The sequence below is a fragment of the Columba livia genome, chromosome 7 (assembly GCF_036013475.1).
Source record: "Columba livia isolate bColLiv1 breed racing homer chromosome 7, bColLiv1.pat.W.v2, whole genome shotgun sequence".
Lineage (NCBI taxonomy): Eukaryota > Metazoa > Chordata > Aves > Columbiformes > Columbidae > Columba > Columba livia.
The window spans coordinates 10,907,848-10,923,050 of NC_088608.1; the positions used below are offsets into that span (position 1 = coordinate 10,907,848).

The window sequence follows — 15,203 nt, forward strand, 5'->3', positions numbered from 1 at the left end:
CATTTTAGTTTCTATCTTCTCCAGGTCTCCCTGCATGCTTTACCAGAACTGGAGTGACTAGTATGCAGCCCAACACCCTGATGCAGCAAGCTGATGCCTCCTGCATGCTAACGCCCTCATATTCACAATACTGACTTCTGAGCAGAGCAGAAGTCACTCCGCATTTTTTTAGCAAAAAATCTGTTCCGTCTACAAAAGACCATCACTGCTGACAGAAGCACTATGCTGGCATGGGAACAGCAGCTCCAGGTTGGTTCAAGTAGCCTGCAGCTTAAGGTTATTACTCTTTTCCCACTATTTTCTAAATGTCCTTTCAGCTTGATACACCCCCACATCTGCTATTCCAAAAATAAGATGCCCAGCCCTCTGCAAGGCAGCAGCCCCGTTTAATTGCACAAGTCAACCTCACCAGGCTGTAAAAGTCGCTACAGTTGCCAGCCTGTGCAATGTTAGCATTGAAATACCCTCTAGAAACGTCATTGTGCAGACACATAACCCAAATACAGGCCTTTCAGCATTATGGAAACTCTTGAGAAACACATTTGATCATGAGGAATTTCAAATGCCGAGTAAAACTGGTATTCCTGATAAACACCATGAAGGCTTCATTTAGTATTAAACAAAAAAATAAAGAAGGGAAAATTGTAGCCCTGAGTTGCATCTGTATCCTGAAGTATTTCTGTAGTCTTTTTGTCTTTTTTATCCTGACTTTGTCATACTGTCAATAACAATACCACAACTCCTATGTAACCTCTGTTCGACAGGTGAAATCTAAGAAATCCAAGTTGAATAAACTGTGTCTGTTTGCTGTCCGAATAGATGTTTATCCTAAACCAAAACGAAACACCACCCCATCAGAGGGGATCCAAGATCTAAAATTCAGCTAAAGCTAAAAGAAAAGGAGCATATGGGAAGTGATGTATGGGTACTGCTCTCTTTCAGTTATGTTTATGTGAGGATTATGTGAGAACAGATATATTCGATGTATTTGTTATATTGTGGGGTTCCCCCACACAACCATATATTTCAGCCCAATTAGTTAGAGCAGAATTGAGTGTCACATCTCACTGTGCTTATAGGTTGGAAATGAAAAGTGCTCACTATTCATGCCCTTCCACATAGGTCCCCTATGCTAAAGAGATGGAGGATAAAGTCGTTGTAGATTCATTCCTGCTGACTGTATGGGTTTCCATATGACTATACATGTGTGTGAGTTATACTGGAGATGGTGTAAAATGTGTGGCACATCATCTGTCACCCTCTTTCCCTCAGCAGAAAAGGTCTCTCTCCTGGGCAGCTCTATCAGATGGGAGTTTGGCAGCAGTGAGATGGCACAGCTAAGAGCCACAGCACAGCCACCAAGAGAACTCGGCCACCAGAAGTTCCCCCAAGATCTTTGCAAATGTCTGTTGCGGACAGATGTAAGAAAAATGGAGGAAAATAACTTTTCTTCAATTAGGTGGAACTCTCCCTGTCACCCATTAATTTTCTGTTAAAACTATTTCCAAGTTTAGCTCCCAGTTATTTTAATAAAATAATACTGAACAGCACCACAAAAATGATAAAGTGAGGTCCTCCTGCTTGCCTCTTCTAGTGATGCTCTCTGAATAATTATGATTGACTTTGCATCTTTCATAATTCAAATGACGACTTTTAATACACTGACCTTCAGGACACATATTTTTTAGGATTCTGTGAGCAGCAGTATCATATGAAGGCCATGCTATCCTGCATTTTGCTAGATGGTGTTGTGATAGCAAGCTTAACAATCAGGTGCCTCGAGTCTGTTTTTCAGTCCTCCTTTCAATTAATCACAATAAATACATTAATAGCCATTATAAACATTTCTCACCTTCCACTCTTATGCAATGCCCTAGTGAGGCACAGTGCTCTACTGAGCAATAGCTAGGTCAGTAGAAATGACCAGTGGAATTTAGGTCAGAGAAGTTAATTACCTGATTTGGGATTTGGCCAGAATACTAGGGTTAACATCTGTAATAATGAAAGTAGTATGTGGCCTTTAATGACCTCGGGTCATCAGGACTTTTTTCACATTTCAGACGACTGCTCTCAAGTACCTTGCCCTTTGGCAGCACAGTCAGATATGGTTTAGTGATTTATACCATCAACTTAAATATCAGACACCACCTTGGAGGTCTTAGCCCCACTGCAGCTGTACTCTGAGGGTGCACAGCATGAAGAGGGACACTTGCAGCAGCCGCTTCACTCAGGACAAGCTTTTGTGCAGGCGACAGTGAGCGTTCAGAGAGGGCTCATCTCTACATTGTGCAACTGCAGCAGGGGGTATGCATGCATTTTCATAACCCAGTGCAACAATCAAAACATCAATACATTCTGTCCTCATTTCTGTGCTGAAAGCACAGCAATTTCCAGAGCAAACACCCTATACCTGAAAAGAATAAGAAAGTGAGAAAAGCACTTATAAATGTATAATGATGTTTCAAAAAAACAAAAACAGAAAAAAAAAAAACAAAGGTAAGTCGAGGCGCATTCAAAAAGACTGACCAATTAACTACTGAAAAAGCCAAACTGCCACTGTGGCCACAACTGACAGCTTGATTAGCTTTTCTTTTCCAAGGTTTTGAAAAGTATCTTTTGCAGGGTGTTGGGGGAAAATCATAAATTATTAAGCTGCCACCTACAGCTCTCATTAATTCCTGGTCAAAGAAATGTCATAAACATTTAAAAAATATTGTATTTCTTTTCCAAAATGCAAACAAAGTCCACAGGACTGTGCTGCTCTTAGTCAAGGAAATAATCATATACCAGTGCCTGGGTGGACAGAGCAATACTCTGCTTCCCAGAAATCGGGCTGCTACAGCAGCCCAGCCTGACCTTCCTCACTTCACCTTCCACCGGTCTGCGGTGCTCTCGGAACTGTTGGCCCTTTCCTCACCCATGTGCACAGATCGGCTGTTCACAACACGTCCTCAACTCACCATGGAATTCATGGCAAAGTGGTTGTGCTGCGTCTGGAGGTCAAGGGCATGTTGGTAGCTCACGCCGATCTCTGTGTGACTCTGCAGGAACAATTCTTTGTTGTGGCTGATCCAGTCGAACATCTAGAAGTATTCACATAGGGGAAAAAAAAAGTATTAGAAAGGGAAGAAAAAGTAAGAGACAGTGCAGAGTATAAAAATCCACAGCTCTGAGACACAAGTATAAGCAACACAGAGAAAAACCCCTCATCTATGTTCTTCATCAAAATAAACTGTTACTGAGCAATGGAAGCATTTAAGTTATCGCCACATTCTGTTATTAACAGAATGGTAAGTCAGGAAACATAATTCATAAAGCACGTTCCTCAGTAAGCTGGTCCTATCATATTCTTCTTATAAGTAACAGGAATTTCTTATATAGAAAGATGGCAGCAGAGGGACCTAAAATCAGGGTTTCCTGATTCTAGGGTATTATATTAATGTCGATAAAGAGTACACATTTAAACTTCACCCACTTCCAAATGTATTTCCAAGCAAAATGGATAGTTCAGGTACTTCAGACACAGATATATACTGAATAAAGTTGATTAAATTCATTCTTTATTTTGTAGCATGTTAATGTAACACTTCAATTTGCAGCATGTTCATTCATTATTAGGCATCACAAGTCAGCTAAGAAATAGCGTGTTTCTGTTTTGGCTTGTTCTGTGCTGTGCTAGAGACTAAATGCTTCCGAAATGAGAACTTTCCATTCTTTACTCCTATCTACAGCTCTTCAGGCATTACAATCTCAGGTTTCTTCTTTTTTGTAAACATTTTTGTTACAGAATCCCTTCAAACCACGTTCTCTTATCTCCATGCCAGCAAGCTGCGGAACTATCAATTTAATAATGACTCTTTCATACTTAAAAACAAACAAACAAACAAAAAAACAAAACAAACAAACAAAAACCCCACTAAACACACTACAATCTCACCCTGCCCCAACATACTTATTATTTCATTATAAGGAAAGAAAAACTAATTATAGAGGCAGTGGAGGTCACGTCAATACAGCCCCTGGTGTTAACTTTATTTAAGTGTTTTAAGGAGAAAAGGCAAGTGATGCAGCTTCTAAGCAAACACCTTACAGTCCAGATCATTGTTATAACATTTAGGTGTCCTCCAGTCGAGAACTGTTTTGTTCCTTAGCACTGAATAACATTTTTTGACCTGTGACAGCTGAAGAACCCTCCGAGCCCATGGCTCAGGCGCTGTGTGTTGCTCAGGGCCAGTGACCTCTTCCCTGTAGAGATGTTGCTCCCAAGAGCAGAAAATAGGCCCTATACAGATCACATATGATTCCTGAGATAAACTTGGCGTTTTGTGCTGAGCATTCTATTTTTCACAAGATTGCACTGCTTTTATGTAGAGGATTTGCAGAAACAATATTGAATATCCCTTTCATCAAAAGGCAAATAAACATTGCAATTGCTCCAATGCCATCAAGCACATTGCACTGACCTGGTCCAAAAAATCTGTTACGTGTACTTGACTTCTTAATCTTTTATTTATAAAAATACACTTGCAACCACAGACTCTATACTGGCTTATATTTTGTGCTGATGAACAGTCTTAAAGGCCCAATTTGGTTCAAATTACAATGATGCAAGTCCACAGTAATACCACCAACACAGCTGCTTTCTCATTTGTACCTGTGGAGCTGATCAAAATCAGACATACCAGAAGTTTTTCGTAAAGTATAAATACCAAGATTTTTGCAAGAGTGAGGTCAGGGGTTTCAAACATTGTTGCCAATTAAACAGAATGACACAACCTACTATAACCTGAAGATGCACCTAAAGCTTTCTCATTGGATTCCTTTTTCTTACTTTATTAAGATCTAATAAGCAACATAAGCACAAAGTATGTTGTCACACTTGTGGGCTCAAAGAAAAAAAGAAAGCCATAAAGCCGATAAAGAAAGAAAAATTCCATAACAGCAGAGTTCATGTCCCAACAACAAGATTTTACATCTCTGCTGAGAAACCAAAACAGATTTCTTGTAAGTAGATATATGTTTGATGTGAACATTTTTTAATGTTCTAAACAACCTAAAGACATCCAGGGAGAAGAAAATTGGCAGCAATCCACTAAAAATAAACAGTAAATCTAATATTTTGTGCTGAGCAATGCCAAATCAGGATCTTTTTAAGACAAGTAATTTAAACTAGCAATCTATTATTCTGTGGATAGGGAGCATTTCCTCCGTCTAATCTATACACGTATTATTGGATGAGAATCTAGGTTAAATTAAACTATGCTTCTGCCTTTTAAAATACAATAATAAACTACCAAGAAATTAAAAATAAACTTAAAAGAGGATTAATCTTTTGTCTTGTTTAATCAATTGAAATACAAAATAGCAGTTGAAAGGATGACCTTTAGAAATTTTGAGAAACAGACCTCAGTGATAAGATCTGTACCACCTTCCAAAACCATGTATTTTTAAAACTTCTGTTCATGGTCAATAGCAGATTTTGGAAGAGACTCAATTTCACTTTAGACTTTGAATCTTTCTATTGCATTCTTTATAAAAAAATACTTTGGTTTCAGCTGGCCTATGCCTGTAGCAAATTATGCTCCATCAATATGATCTAAAGTCTCTTCCTGACTCTCTCAAGCCTCACTTGAAAGCCCAAAGAATGAAGAGTTTTGAGTTTAATGTGGTTCGGAGCGGGGAGGAAATAAAGCAAGATGCCTAGGAAAGAGCAAAGAGAAAAAAATATGCAGATTCACTACAGTCTAAAGTAGGTTTAATGATGCACTCTGTGCGTAAAAGAATTTGTTATTCTTGGGTCTTAATGAATAATAAGCAGTATTTACAATCAGTCTTGCTTCACCCAACAACCAGGGCTTTGCAAGACTGCATACCTTACAGAATGCATTACTGTATCTGAGATAGCCAGATGAACTGGTACCTCTGCGTGACAGTCTAGTGCTGTGTAGAAATACTAGCTTGACCCCCAAAACCAAGACAGCCTGGACACATTAGTGCTTGGATTTGTCTACATAGTTTGTGTTTCCAGGACTGGTTCATTCAGAGACTTCTGCAGTATTTCTGCTTAATGCTTACTTAACTGTAGACGTTTTCCCAAGCACCCAGAAAAGAGTACTGGGTTTTCTTTATTACGCAGGTCTGGCATCATGGGAACTTTGTAGTTTCACCCTCCTAATGACGGATACATTGAAATTATAAGTATCACGCAGTCCCACACAACACAAGATTTGCTTGTGATCATGGGATTTAAACAAATGAATAAATAGATCAAAATGGAGTCTTACTTGCTTTTGAGATCAAATATATTGTGTTTTCAAACTTTTCTCCTCAACCACAAGATCTACAAATAGCCTTAAACTATTTTCTTGTAATAATATGACCAGAAGTTGAGGATCTAAAAATACTAGATGTTGGGTGACACGTGATGCTGCTGCAAGAGTTCACAATGTGTGGCCAGGAGGTTTCAATATGAAGGTCTGTCAACTATGCCTGGCCTGGCCCATATTACTAGCAATATTTCTTGAAAGCTTTTGAGTTAAACTTGTTTTCCACATGAGAAACACTGACGCTTCCTATGTTCCTGAAGTGAGTTTGCTTAATTAAAGCATACCATTAAGGATGTGAGCATGGCAATGACCCAACAATTGCTATTTCGCTCAGCCCTGTGAGGACCATCTCACTTTTCAAGGGGTTTAGTTGGGCTCCTGGAAGAATGTTAAACATCCTCTGATAAGTTAGTTTTCCTGTCGAACAAATGAGTTTTTAATACAGTAAACAGCAGAGTCTGGAGAACGTGCCCTGTGAAATCAGCTTAGACTAGATACAGTGTCTCAGCTAAGACTGTCCATGTCATTATAACACTGATATAGGACACTATAAATGGATCTCATCTCATTCATGAAAAAAACTGCCCTAACAAACCTAGCCTAGTGATCATCATAAAAATAATGGATCTTCAGATATTCCTTTAACTTACAGAATTCTTAGTTGGTGCCATACTGACTGCCAGTGAATTAATTCTTAAGTCTGCTAATCATTTGTGCACTCACAAATTCACACTAAACAGGAGAACAGAATAAGTAAGATTGGACATTATGTCACTTAAAATACATGAACCAACTGTCCTCAATGTCTCCCAGACTGGCATTTCTCCACATTTCTGTAGATAATCTGCAGACTAGTTAAGTAGTTAACAGTTTTCCAATGACTGAGTAGCTGGGGAGAGGGGTTAAGCATACTTAAAACAGAAGATAAACTTTCAATGTGAATATCTCTTGTAGTCCCTGTTTCAAACAATACATGAAGGAAAGAAAGTGTGTATGCTGAAGAAAGTTAAGTGCAACATTTAATTAATAAGATTACTCTCTTACAAGGGAGTCAGAACTAAGAAAGATCCAAGGGGTCTCTACCCGACACTCTGCTAAAGTGTCTATCTATCATTAACGATCATACACACACCAGTAATTATTATACGTGGGGTCTTGAGGTCACTTCACTTGAGAGTTAAGGTGTCAGATCTTAGCTCCAAAGTCAGTCGTGCTGGGAACAATGAGATCTTAACCTCATGTTTTGTCATCATGGTTGATGAGTTACTAGAAAATCCAGGTTAAGTGTTAGACCAAACAGCAGGTCTCAAGCTGGTCATGAATAAGTCCTATGGAGGGACAATGTGTCTCCACACTTTCCCTGGATTTGTAACATCTGGCAGGCTAGCGTGCACAGGGTGAGAACAGCTGTTTTGGAACAGAAAAGAAACATGGATATGGAACAGCATGTATGCAGACTGTGTGCAGTCCAGCCCTATCTCAGATAAAATGAGATTTATAACATCATTTCAAATAATAACCTCTGCTCTCTGGCTTTTGTCGGAACTCGATGAGGAGTACTAGCACTGGATCCTGAAACAGTGGTGCAGAACACAACAAGATGATGTTCCCATCACACGGCTGGCAACACACCCTATGCCAAGTGGTACCAAGGGGAGGATTACAGCCCTCATGGTTTTGGCAGCAAGTGAATTGAACGTATTTATTAATGGATTTTTTTATTCATGTTAAAAATAATAAATCCTAAATCCATCTTACACTATCCTAGGACTGGAATTAATTATGAACCTGCTTGTGGTAAATCATCTTCTCTGTAAGTTCTGAGTCATAAATATCAAAATTGTACTGGAAAGTAAGGACAGAATGGTAAGCATTATAACCATACCAACTTGAAGAACAATACAGGGTTCATGTCAAGAAAATGGTCCCAAAGGGACACTTAGGTCAAGTCCAGTCTCTTTCATAAAGGGATGAAGTTCCACCTGAAAACTAGTTAAGTGCCACAGCTCAGGTCCTCCTATGAGAAGCAGTTCCAGAATCTTTTTGGTCCCATTGCTGAACTCTTCACATACTCTCTGACCTACATCAGACTCATGGCCAGTTTATACACGTTTGCTCTTAGGTCAACACTCTCCTTTGAGTCAAAAAAGTTCTCCTTGCAGGTGTTTAACCTTTTCCAGTGTGGACACGTAGAGTTCATTGTCTGTTCTGATGTTTTTTTTGCTAGAGCCCAGCTCTTTTATTTCTTCATATGATACACAGCCTCTCTCTGCACTTGTTCTAGCTCATGGTTATTTTTCTATCCAAGCTAAGGTCCTAAAAGGACTTTGTAGAATGTTTATTGCTGGAAATACTCCAACTGACATCATCTAGGATCACCTGTGCAGTGCTTCTGTCATCAACTTCAGAAAAGAAAGTGTAAAAATGGGAGAGCAACCACTACTGAATCAACATCAGTACCTTCTGCATTACCTTGCTATCTTTTCTCTTGGTATCCTCCTCCGTAAATATTGACAAAGACCTGTAGTGTTTACCAGATTTACTCTGACAAGCACAAGTTGAATTGTGTTCTGAATAAGAAGAGCAAATTCAAGAGCACTTAGAAAAGAAAGGGTTTTTTAATAAACTCCAGTCAGTCTCACATGTAATACATCAGGCATAAATGTACACATAAATGTATTCTCTCAATATGCCTCCGTATGCTGCTAGCAAATATAAAAAAATGTTAATCTAAAAGAATATCTTGCTTGTAGTTGAGTAGAGGGCAGATGACTAATTATATGCCAGATGAAATCCCTATTAGGTCAGTGCTTTTCAATCTATTCAAATTTGCGGACCCTGTCATGTTTTTCAAGGTAAGCGTTATAGCAAATTAAAGTCTAAGGGAAACAAATCTGTTTTATCGAATACTTTTACCAGCTACAAAGGAACTTAATATCCGTGATCCACAGGTTGGAAAACATTGGAGACAAGCACGCATTGCTTGTTAAGTAGAAGTCTGTATAAGAGTCCATGTGCATTTTGGATTTTCAAAGCTATCCAACCAGTGTTGGATACTAATCTACAGACTAATTTGTTGTAGACTAATCTACAACAACAAATGGAAAGTTCCACTCTGAGGGCATCTACAACTAAGCATTTTCATATGTTTCCACAATATAAACAAAATAATAACACACGTAGAACAGTAACTGCCAGAGTCCCTCTCTTGAGGTTTACCAAGTTTCCAACTACAGGGTCTATTCCTGTGTCATTAAGTGAGTTGTAGTATTCACAACAACTCAATTAAAGATGCATCAAGCTGTATTCTTTACATCTCTTTCAATTTAATTTAGACAGTATTTGAACAAAAACAATACAGATTTGTGGTACATATGCAGTCGATACTAATACACAAGTGGTTGATCCTGGAAAGATTGCATGTGAGCTACCTTTACAAAACTCAATTAATCAAGAAAGTCACCAAGTGCCTCCAAACAAGAATTGTAACTATATTTTAATTTGAAACAGCTATACCTAAGTCACCTGTACATCTGGAAAAGGCCAACAACTCCACAAAGGAGCACATGAGAAGAGCCAACAGTAAAGCAGGGATGTCAAACTCATTTTTACTGGGGGCCACATAAGCCTTGTGGTTGCCTTCAAAGGACTGAATGTAATTCTAGGACTGTATAAATGTAGGAGTAGTTACAGAGCAGTATTCAGATTATCTTTGTGCAGATGTGGGCTGGTCAGTCCCCATGGTCATGAACTGCTTTCCCTTCCAGTGCTTGACACAAGTGCACAATTGCATGATGATCTTTTTCAGGAATGAAATTGTATGTTAATGAGATGTGTCAACTGTGAACTTCAGACCTACACAGACATTGTGGTCATACCTAAATGCATCTTCAGTTAATGATTTCACATGCTGTTTGAAGACTGAACACCAAGCTGAACTGAAAACCAAATGCCTTTACAGACATATTCTGTTTATCAGGACACAGAGTGGAGAGAACATTACCCCATAGGTTCTCCAGTTGTGCTTCTAGATCAGGGGTGTCAAACTCATTTTCACTGGAGACCACATCAGCCTGGTCTAAAGAATCAGGATATTTTCCTGGAATACAGCAAAATCCCTCCACTCAAGCCTCTGAACTACATTCAGCAGAACAGATGGCTGATGCTGGCTTTCCAGACTAGCTGCTCCCTGACTGTAAGGAGCCAGGAACAAAAATGCAGCCATTATGGCAAGGTCCCACAGCCCCTGATAACAGCCAGGTTTAGTGAAGAGACCATCAGACAGGTTGTGGTGACAAGTCCAAGCTTAAGCTAGGAAGTCAATCAGCAAGTCAGGATCAGGTCCAGCAAGGGCAACCAGGCTCAGACACAGCCCCATGATCACAGCACAGGTCCACAGGGACACGGCAGGTCCCAAGTCATGGCACAGAATCAACCAATGGCCAGGCAGGGCTCTGTAGAGCTAGAAGCTGGTATCCCACAGCTTAGCTGAAATGGGGCTTCTGGCCGATGGGCAGGGGTTGGGGAGGTCCCAGGTGAGGCTGATCAGAGCCTCCGACACCCAGCAGTGCCCACGGGGCCCTGACATGGGCTGCTTACATGAAGGGTCACTAGGAAAATGGCTGTTCTCAGACAGAAGTCTACTGGCCTCAGAATAAATTCTGAACTTAAAGAAAACTTTGATAGCACATTTCATTTTTTTCATGAATCAACAAATTTGATGAAAACTGATGAAAACAGAAAAAAAAAAATCCCAATCTGCTATAATTCCCATCTCTGCTCTATAAATACAGCCTTAATTAAATCAAAGTACTTGTAGGTTTAAAATAGAACTCTGAGTACATCTGAACGCTTTGCTAAGCCAAGGCCTAAATACCACGTTATGTTTGGTTTTGTGTTTGTGTCTTGTTTACAGATGGTGATGGACAAGCCAACACTTCTGCCAGATCTTTCCCTTTCACATGTGTTCAGCATGATCCACAGCCAGGGTAAACTGGTGTGGTTCCAATGAGGCGAATTTACACCAGCTGAAGATTCAGACCCACAGCTGTATTTGTGTAACCTCAACGCCGCATGAACACAGTTTTTCCATTATAAATATCTGTGTATATGATTCATAGCATACAGTAAGTTTAAACTACAGCACATTAAATTATTCCATACAATGGGCCCAAATGTCGACTCACTAGAAAATTAGCTAGATGTGTGACATGACAGATAGCTCTGTATTAATATCAGAGCACAACCTTCTAACATACACTGAATGTTCCTACTAAATGCAGGAGTAAGACATCTGTGGTTTTTTCCTCACAAATATCAAGCCACAGCCATGCACAAAGTAGAGCATGTGATTCCTACAATGCTGAGTAGAGAAGCAATAGTTTTACTGTTGAAGGTGAGAAAAATTACAAATACTGACCACATAAATATGACCAATGATATTGGGTGTATTTTATACATCCACGTGTTCGCTTTGCTTTTTTTGAAATATTGTACCTTTCCACCACAGTTAGTGACATCCAACACTCAGACATTCCTGGAAAAGATTTTCTGTTCCTTAAAATGGAAATAACCTTTCCTGGGCATAGATCATTTACAGAGAACTGCTTGCTGTCTAAGTGCAAATTAATTCATTAGCTGTATAGAAAATGTAATACTAAAAGACATAAACAGACAACAGTCTCATGAATGGAAAATAGTGTAAATTATTAAAATATCAGAGTGTGTGCCCAGGTAGGAGATCTTCCTCCCGTTTTTCAGAATCTGTGAGGTACAATCTCATTCAGCTAAAAGTTCTGTTCAAGTTTGGTGAGTTTATTATGGACCTTAGTTCTATTCCTGGCTTAATGTGTGACACTCCCATGACTCCAAATATCTGCCATTAAAAACAAAACAGCCAGGCAGATGTTTACTGCTTTGTATCAGAAGTGTGGCATTTCCCTCCCAAAATCACCTGTGTCTGAGGTGCTACACCTTTTCAGCACCTGTGTAGGACATAAGGCACACAGGATTTCGATGCCAAATCATGTAGAGGGGCCTTGTAATACATGAAGGTTCAGGAAAACACTTCTGAATTAGTTTCCGTAACATGCATGATACGTAAGAAGAAAAGCCAGAGTGTCCTGGTTTAAAATGACCCTGATACTCTTGGAAACGATACACAGACCGTGCTCCTGCTTTTGTCTCTCAAACCATCACCAGCTCCTTAGAAGGCAGCCTCTCAAATGCACACTCACTGTTATGTGTTCCCTATAAACATATATGAAGGCTAATTTAAGGTATACTTTAAAGACTCAAGCTCTGCCAAGTGTGGGCCATTTAAAGGATTTCAGCCAGGCCAGAAAGTCACTCATTTAGGAATGATCCCATAGCTACATCTGAAAGATGCTGCACAATGAGCCTATGAACCTCACGCACAGTTTAACTACACTATTTCCTGTCAGCTAGGCTCTTAGCACCTAACCTTGAGGACTAAAGCAATAAATTAAAAAAAAATAAAAAGAAAACAGCTTTCTTCTTATATGTGTGGGCCTCTTTCGTCTCTTTTTCTAGATGTGTGGGCTTTGTTGCCCATAAGAGCATTTGGGTCGTCTTGTCTTCATTAGTTAAAGCAGAACTTCATGGTTATAATATGCTATATTCATCCTTAAAAATTAGTTTTAAGTATGTATTCAGATGCCAAAACACTTTCTCTTGCCATGCTGATCAGGGGAGCATTCCTGTGCCTCCCAGCGGTGCCAAGTTGGAAAAGCTGAAATGGCCTCAGAATGCTCTCTATCAAAATTGGCAAGCGAAATAAAGAGGAAATTTGTGCAAATGCAAAATTATTCCATTGGAACATAATGCCTTCAATTATTTTTGGACCCGTTCTAATGTTCATGGAGGAAGCAGGAGGAATAGTAACTGCGTATCCAGTGTCAGCAGCAGGAAACTACAAATAGCACAGCACTCCCCGTTCCAGTTCCAGCTTCTGAGCCGTTTCCGACAGTCAGGAACAGACGGATTGTGAGGCGACTGCTGTCAGAGTCTGGAAACGTAACGCAGGAACTACGCCATCACTTGGTTAATGTTCTGCCCTCTTGCACTGAAAGGTCACAAGTGTGTTGGATGATCCAGTGCAAACGGGACAGAAAGTGGCCCCAGACTTCTGTAACTAAGCTATAGGGCACGCTTAGCATGAAGGAAATGCGTAAGTCTTCCTCATCCCTAGCTGCAGCAGTAGTAGCAAGGCATTGCTATTGTTTTTACATTCCCATCAAAAATATCAGATTCAGTTCCAAGTGCTGTGGAGGCAACGTATCTAGCTGCTTGCAAAAAAGAAGGCAGATTGGGTAGAAAAGGGCAGAATGAATTGCTAAAGAAACATGGAAAGCACTGGGATTTCCGTTTTACAGATCAGATCAGGACTTCCACTGCAGGACAGGCTTCCTGTGTGACATGATGCAAAGCAGTTAACCCTTATGGTTTTTAATTCCCAATTTTTAACTTTGAACTTTGCATCCTTTGTACTTTTATTTTGCTGCTCCAAAGCCAATCCAGCCCAACAGCAATCAGCCTCTGGCAGATGATTGCCAGCTGTCCACATCTGAAAAATCAACACCAGAAATGCCTTCGGAAGCTTCATACGTGCTACGCTTTTGGAGACTGGAGTTGGGTCATGGAAGCAATATAGGAGGAAGTTTGTATCCCCAGAGCTGGCAAACCAGCAACAGACCCACTGCAGCAGAAACAGAAATGTCGATGGTGGGCTCCAAAAGGAGTCCTGCCCCATTCTCCACAAGAAAAAAAGATGGTTCCAACAAGGGCAGGTGGCAGTCATCGCTAGAATAACACCCACCATGAAGAGAATCTATATTTATCCATTTCCCTGTACTGCCCTGCTCAGCAGGCAAGGCGATCCTGCACTTCCTCAAACCAGATGGCAGAACTGGGTTTGTAGCTGCTTTTATTTGTAGGAGCAGCTCAAAGCAGTTGGTGTGTGCTTGCGAATTTGTCCTGTTGTAATTAAATTTGTCCCCAGACTTTCTACTGGTGGATGGAAAGGCAGAACAGCAAATATTCGCAGTATTATTGGTACATAGTGGAAGACCCCCTGTGGCCTTGACTGATAAATAAGAAAGTAGCAGGAGACAAGCTTGACACTGCGAAAAAACTGCAATATCCCGTGGAACATCACTAATAATGAAGACATTTTGATTTTACAATCCAATTAGCAGAAATGAGCTCTGTTTGTGCTTTGAGGGGAAGTTAAAAACTTCTATAATGATCTCCTGGTCTTGCAAAAACCTGTTATTTCCTACGGATATCAAGAACAGGATCTTATTAAGTGTGATCAGCAGTGGTCATAGTAATGAACAGTTCCTACAGAGCCCCCTGTGATTACATCCCGGTCCAGCAACTCCTCACTTTAGATTGGGGGCAACAAATTGTGGATGGCGTTAACAACCTGTCAGAAGCCTCTGCATATTAAACCAAGCAGATGTCAGCCACCTACGTCTTTAATTCGGAGCTATAGGCTGCAAAGACTGCAAGTCCCAGCATGCAGGTTCCTGAACTGAGAGACAGGCTATGCATGATTCACCTTTCTGTTGAAGACGAAGGTTTCTTGCATCCTTACAGATGCTGAAGAGGATTTACCCCACAGTTCCCTGATAACTCTTTCATTTCCATGGCTAGGTGAGAGGGACTGCAGATTTAGCTGCCACTCTCAGAGCCTTTCAAAACAGAAGGTGCTGATCCCCCTCTGAAACCTCTTTAGCACATGACATCTAAGCTCACAGCATCACAAGGAACTGTTAACACACACTATGTGCACAACCACCCCTTGTTATAACATTTTTTTTCTGTTTCTAGGCAAACTTTGAGGTTTTGTTTGTC

At 40.2% G+C, this 15,203-nt stretch overlaps 1 protein-coding gene across 11 annotated transcripts in view; it reads right to left on the reverse strand.

Annotated features, from left to right (window-relative positions):
* Positions 1-15,203, reverse strand: part of KALRN (kalirin RhoGEF kinase) — a 510,474-nt gene that overhangs the window by 281,403 nt on the left and 213,868 nt on the right. For all 11 annotated transcript variants that reach the window (XM_065070486.1, XM_065070487.1, XM_065070491.1 and 8 more), the window contains one exon: positions 2,961-3,083. In XM_065070486.1, the coding sequence (XP_064926558.1) occupies positions 2,961-3,083 (123 nt within the window). The remainder of the gene's footprint in view (positions 1-2,960; positions 3,084-15,203) is intronic.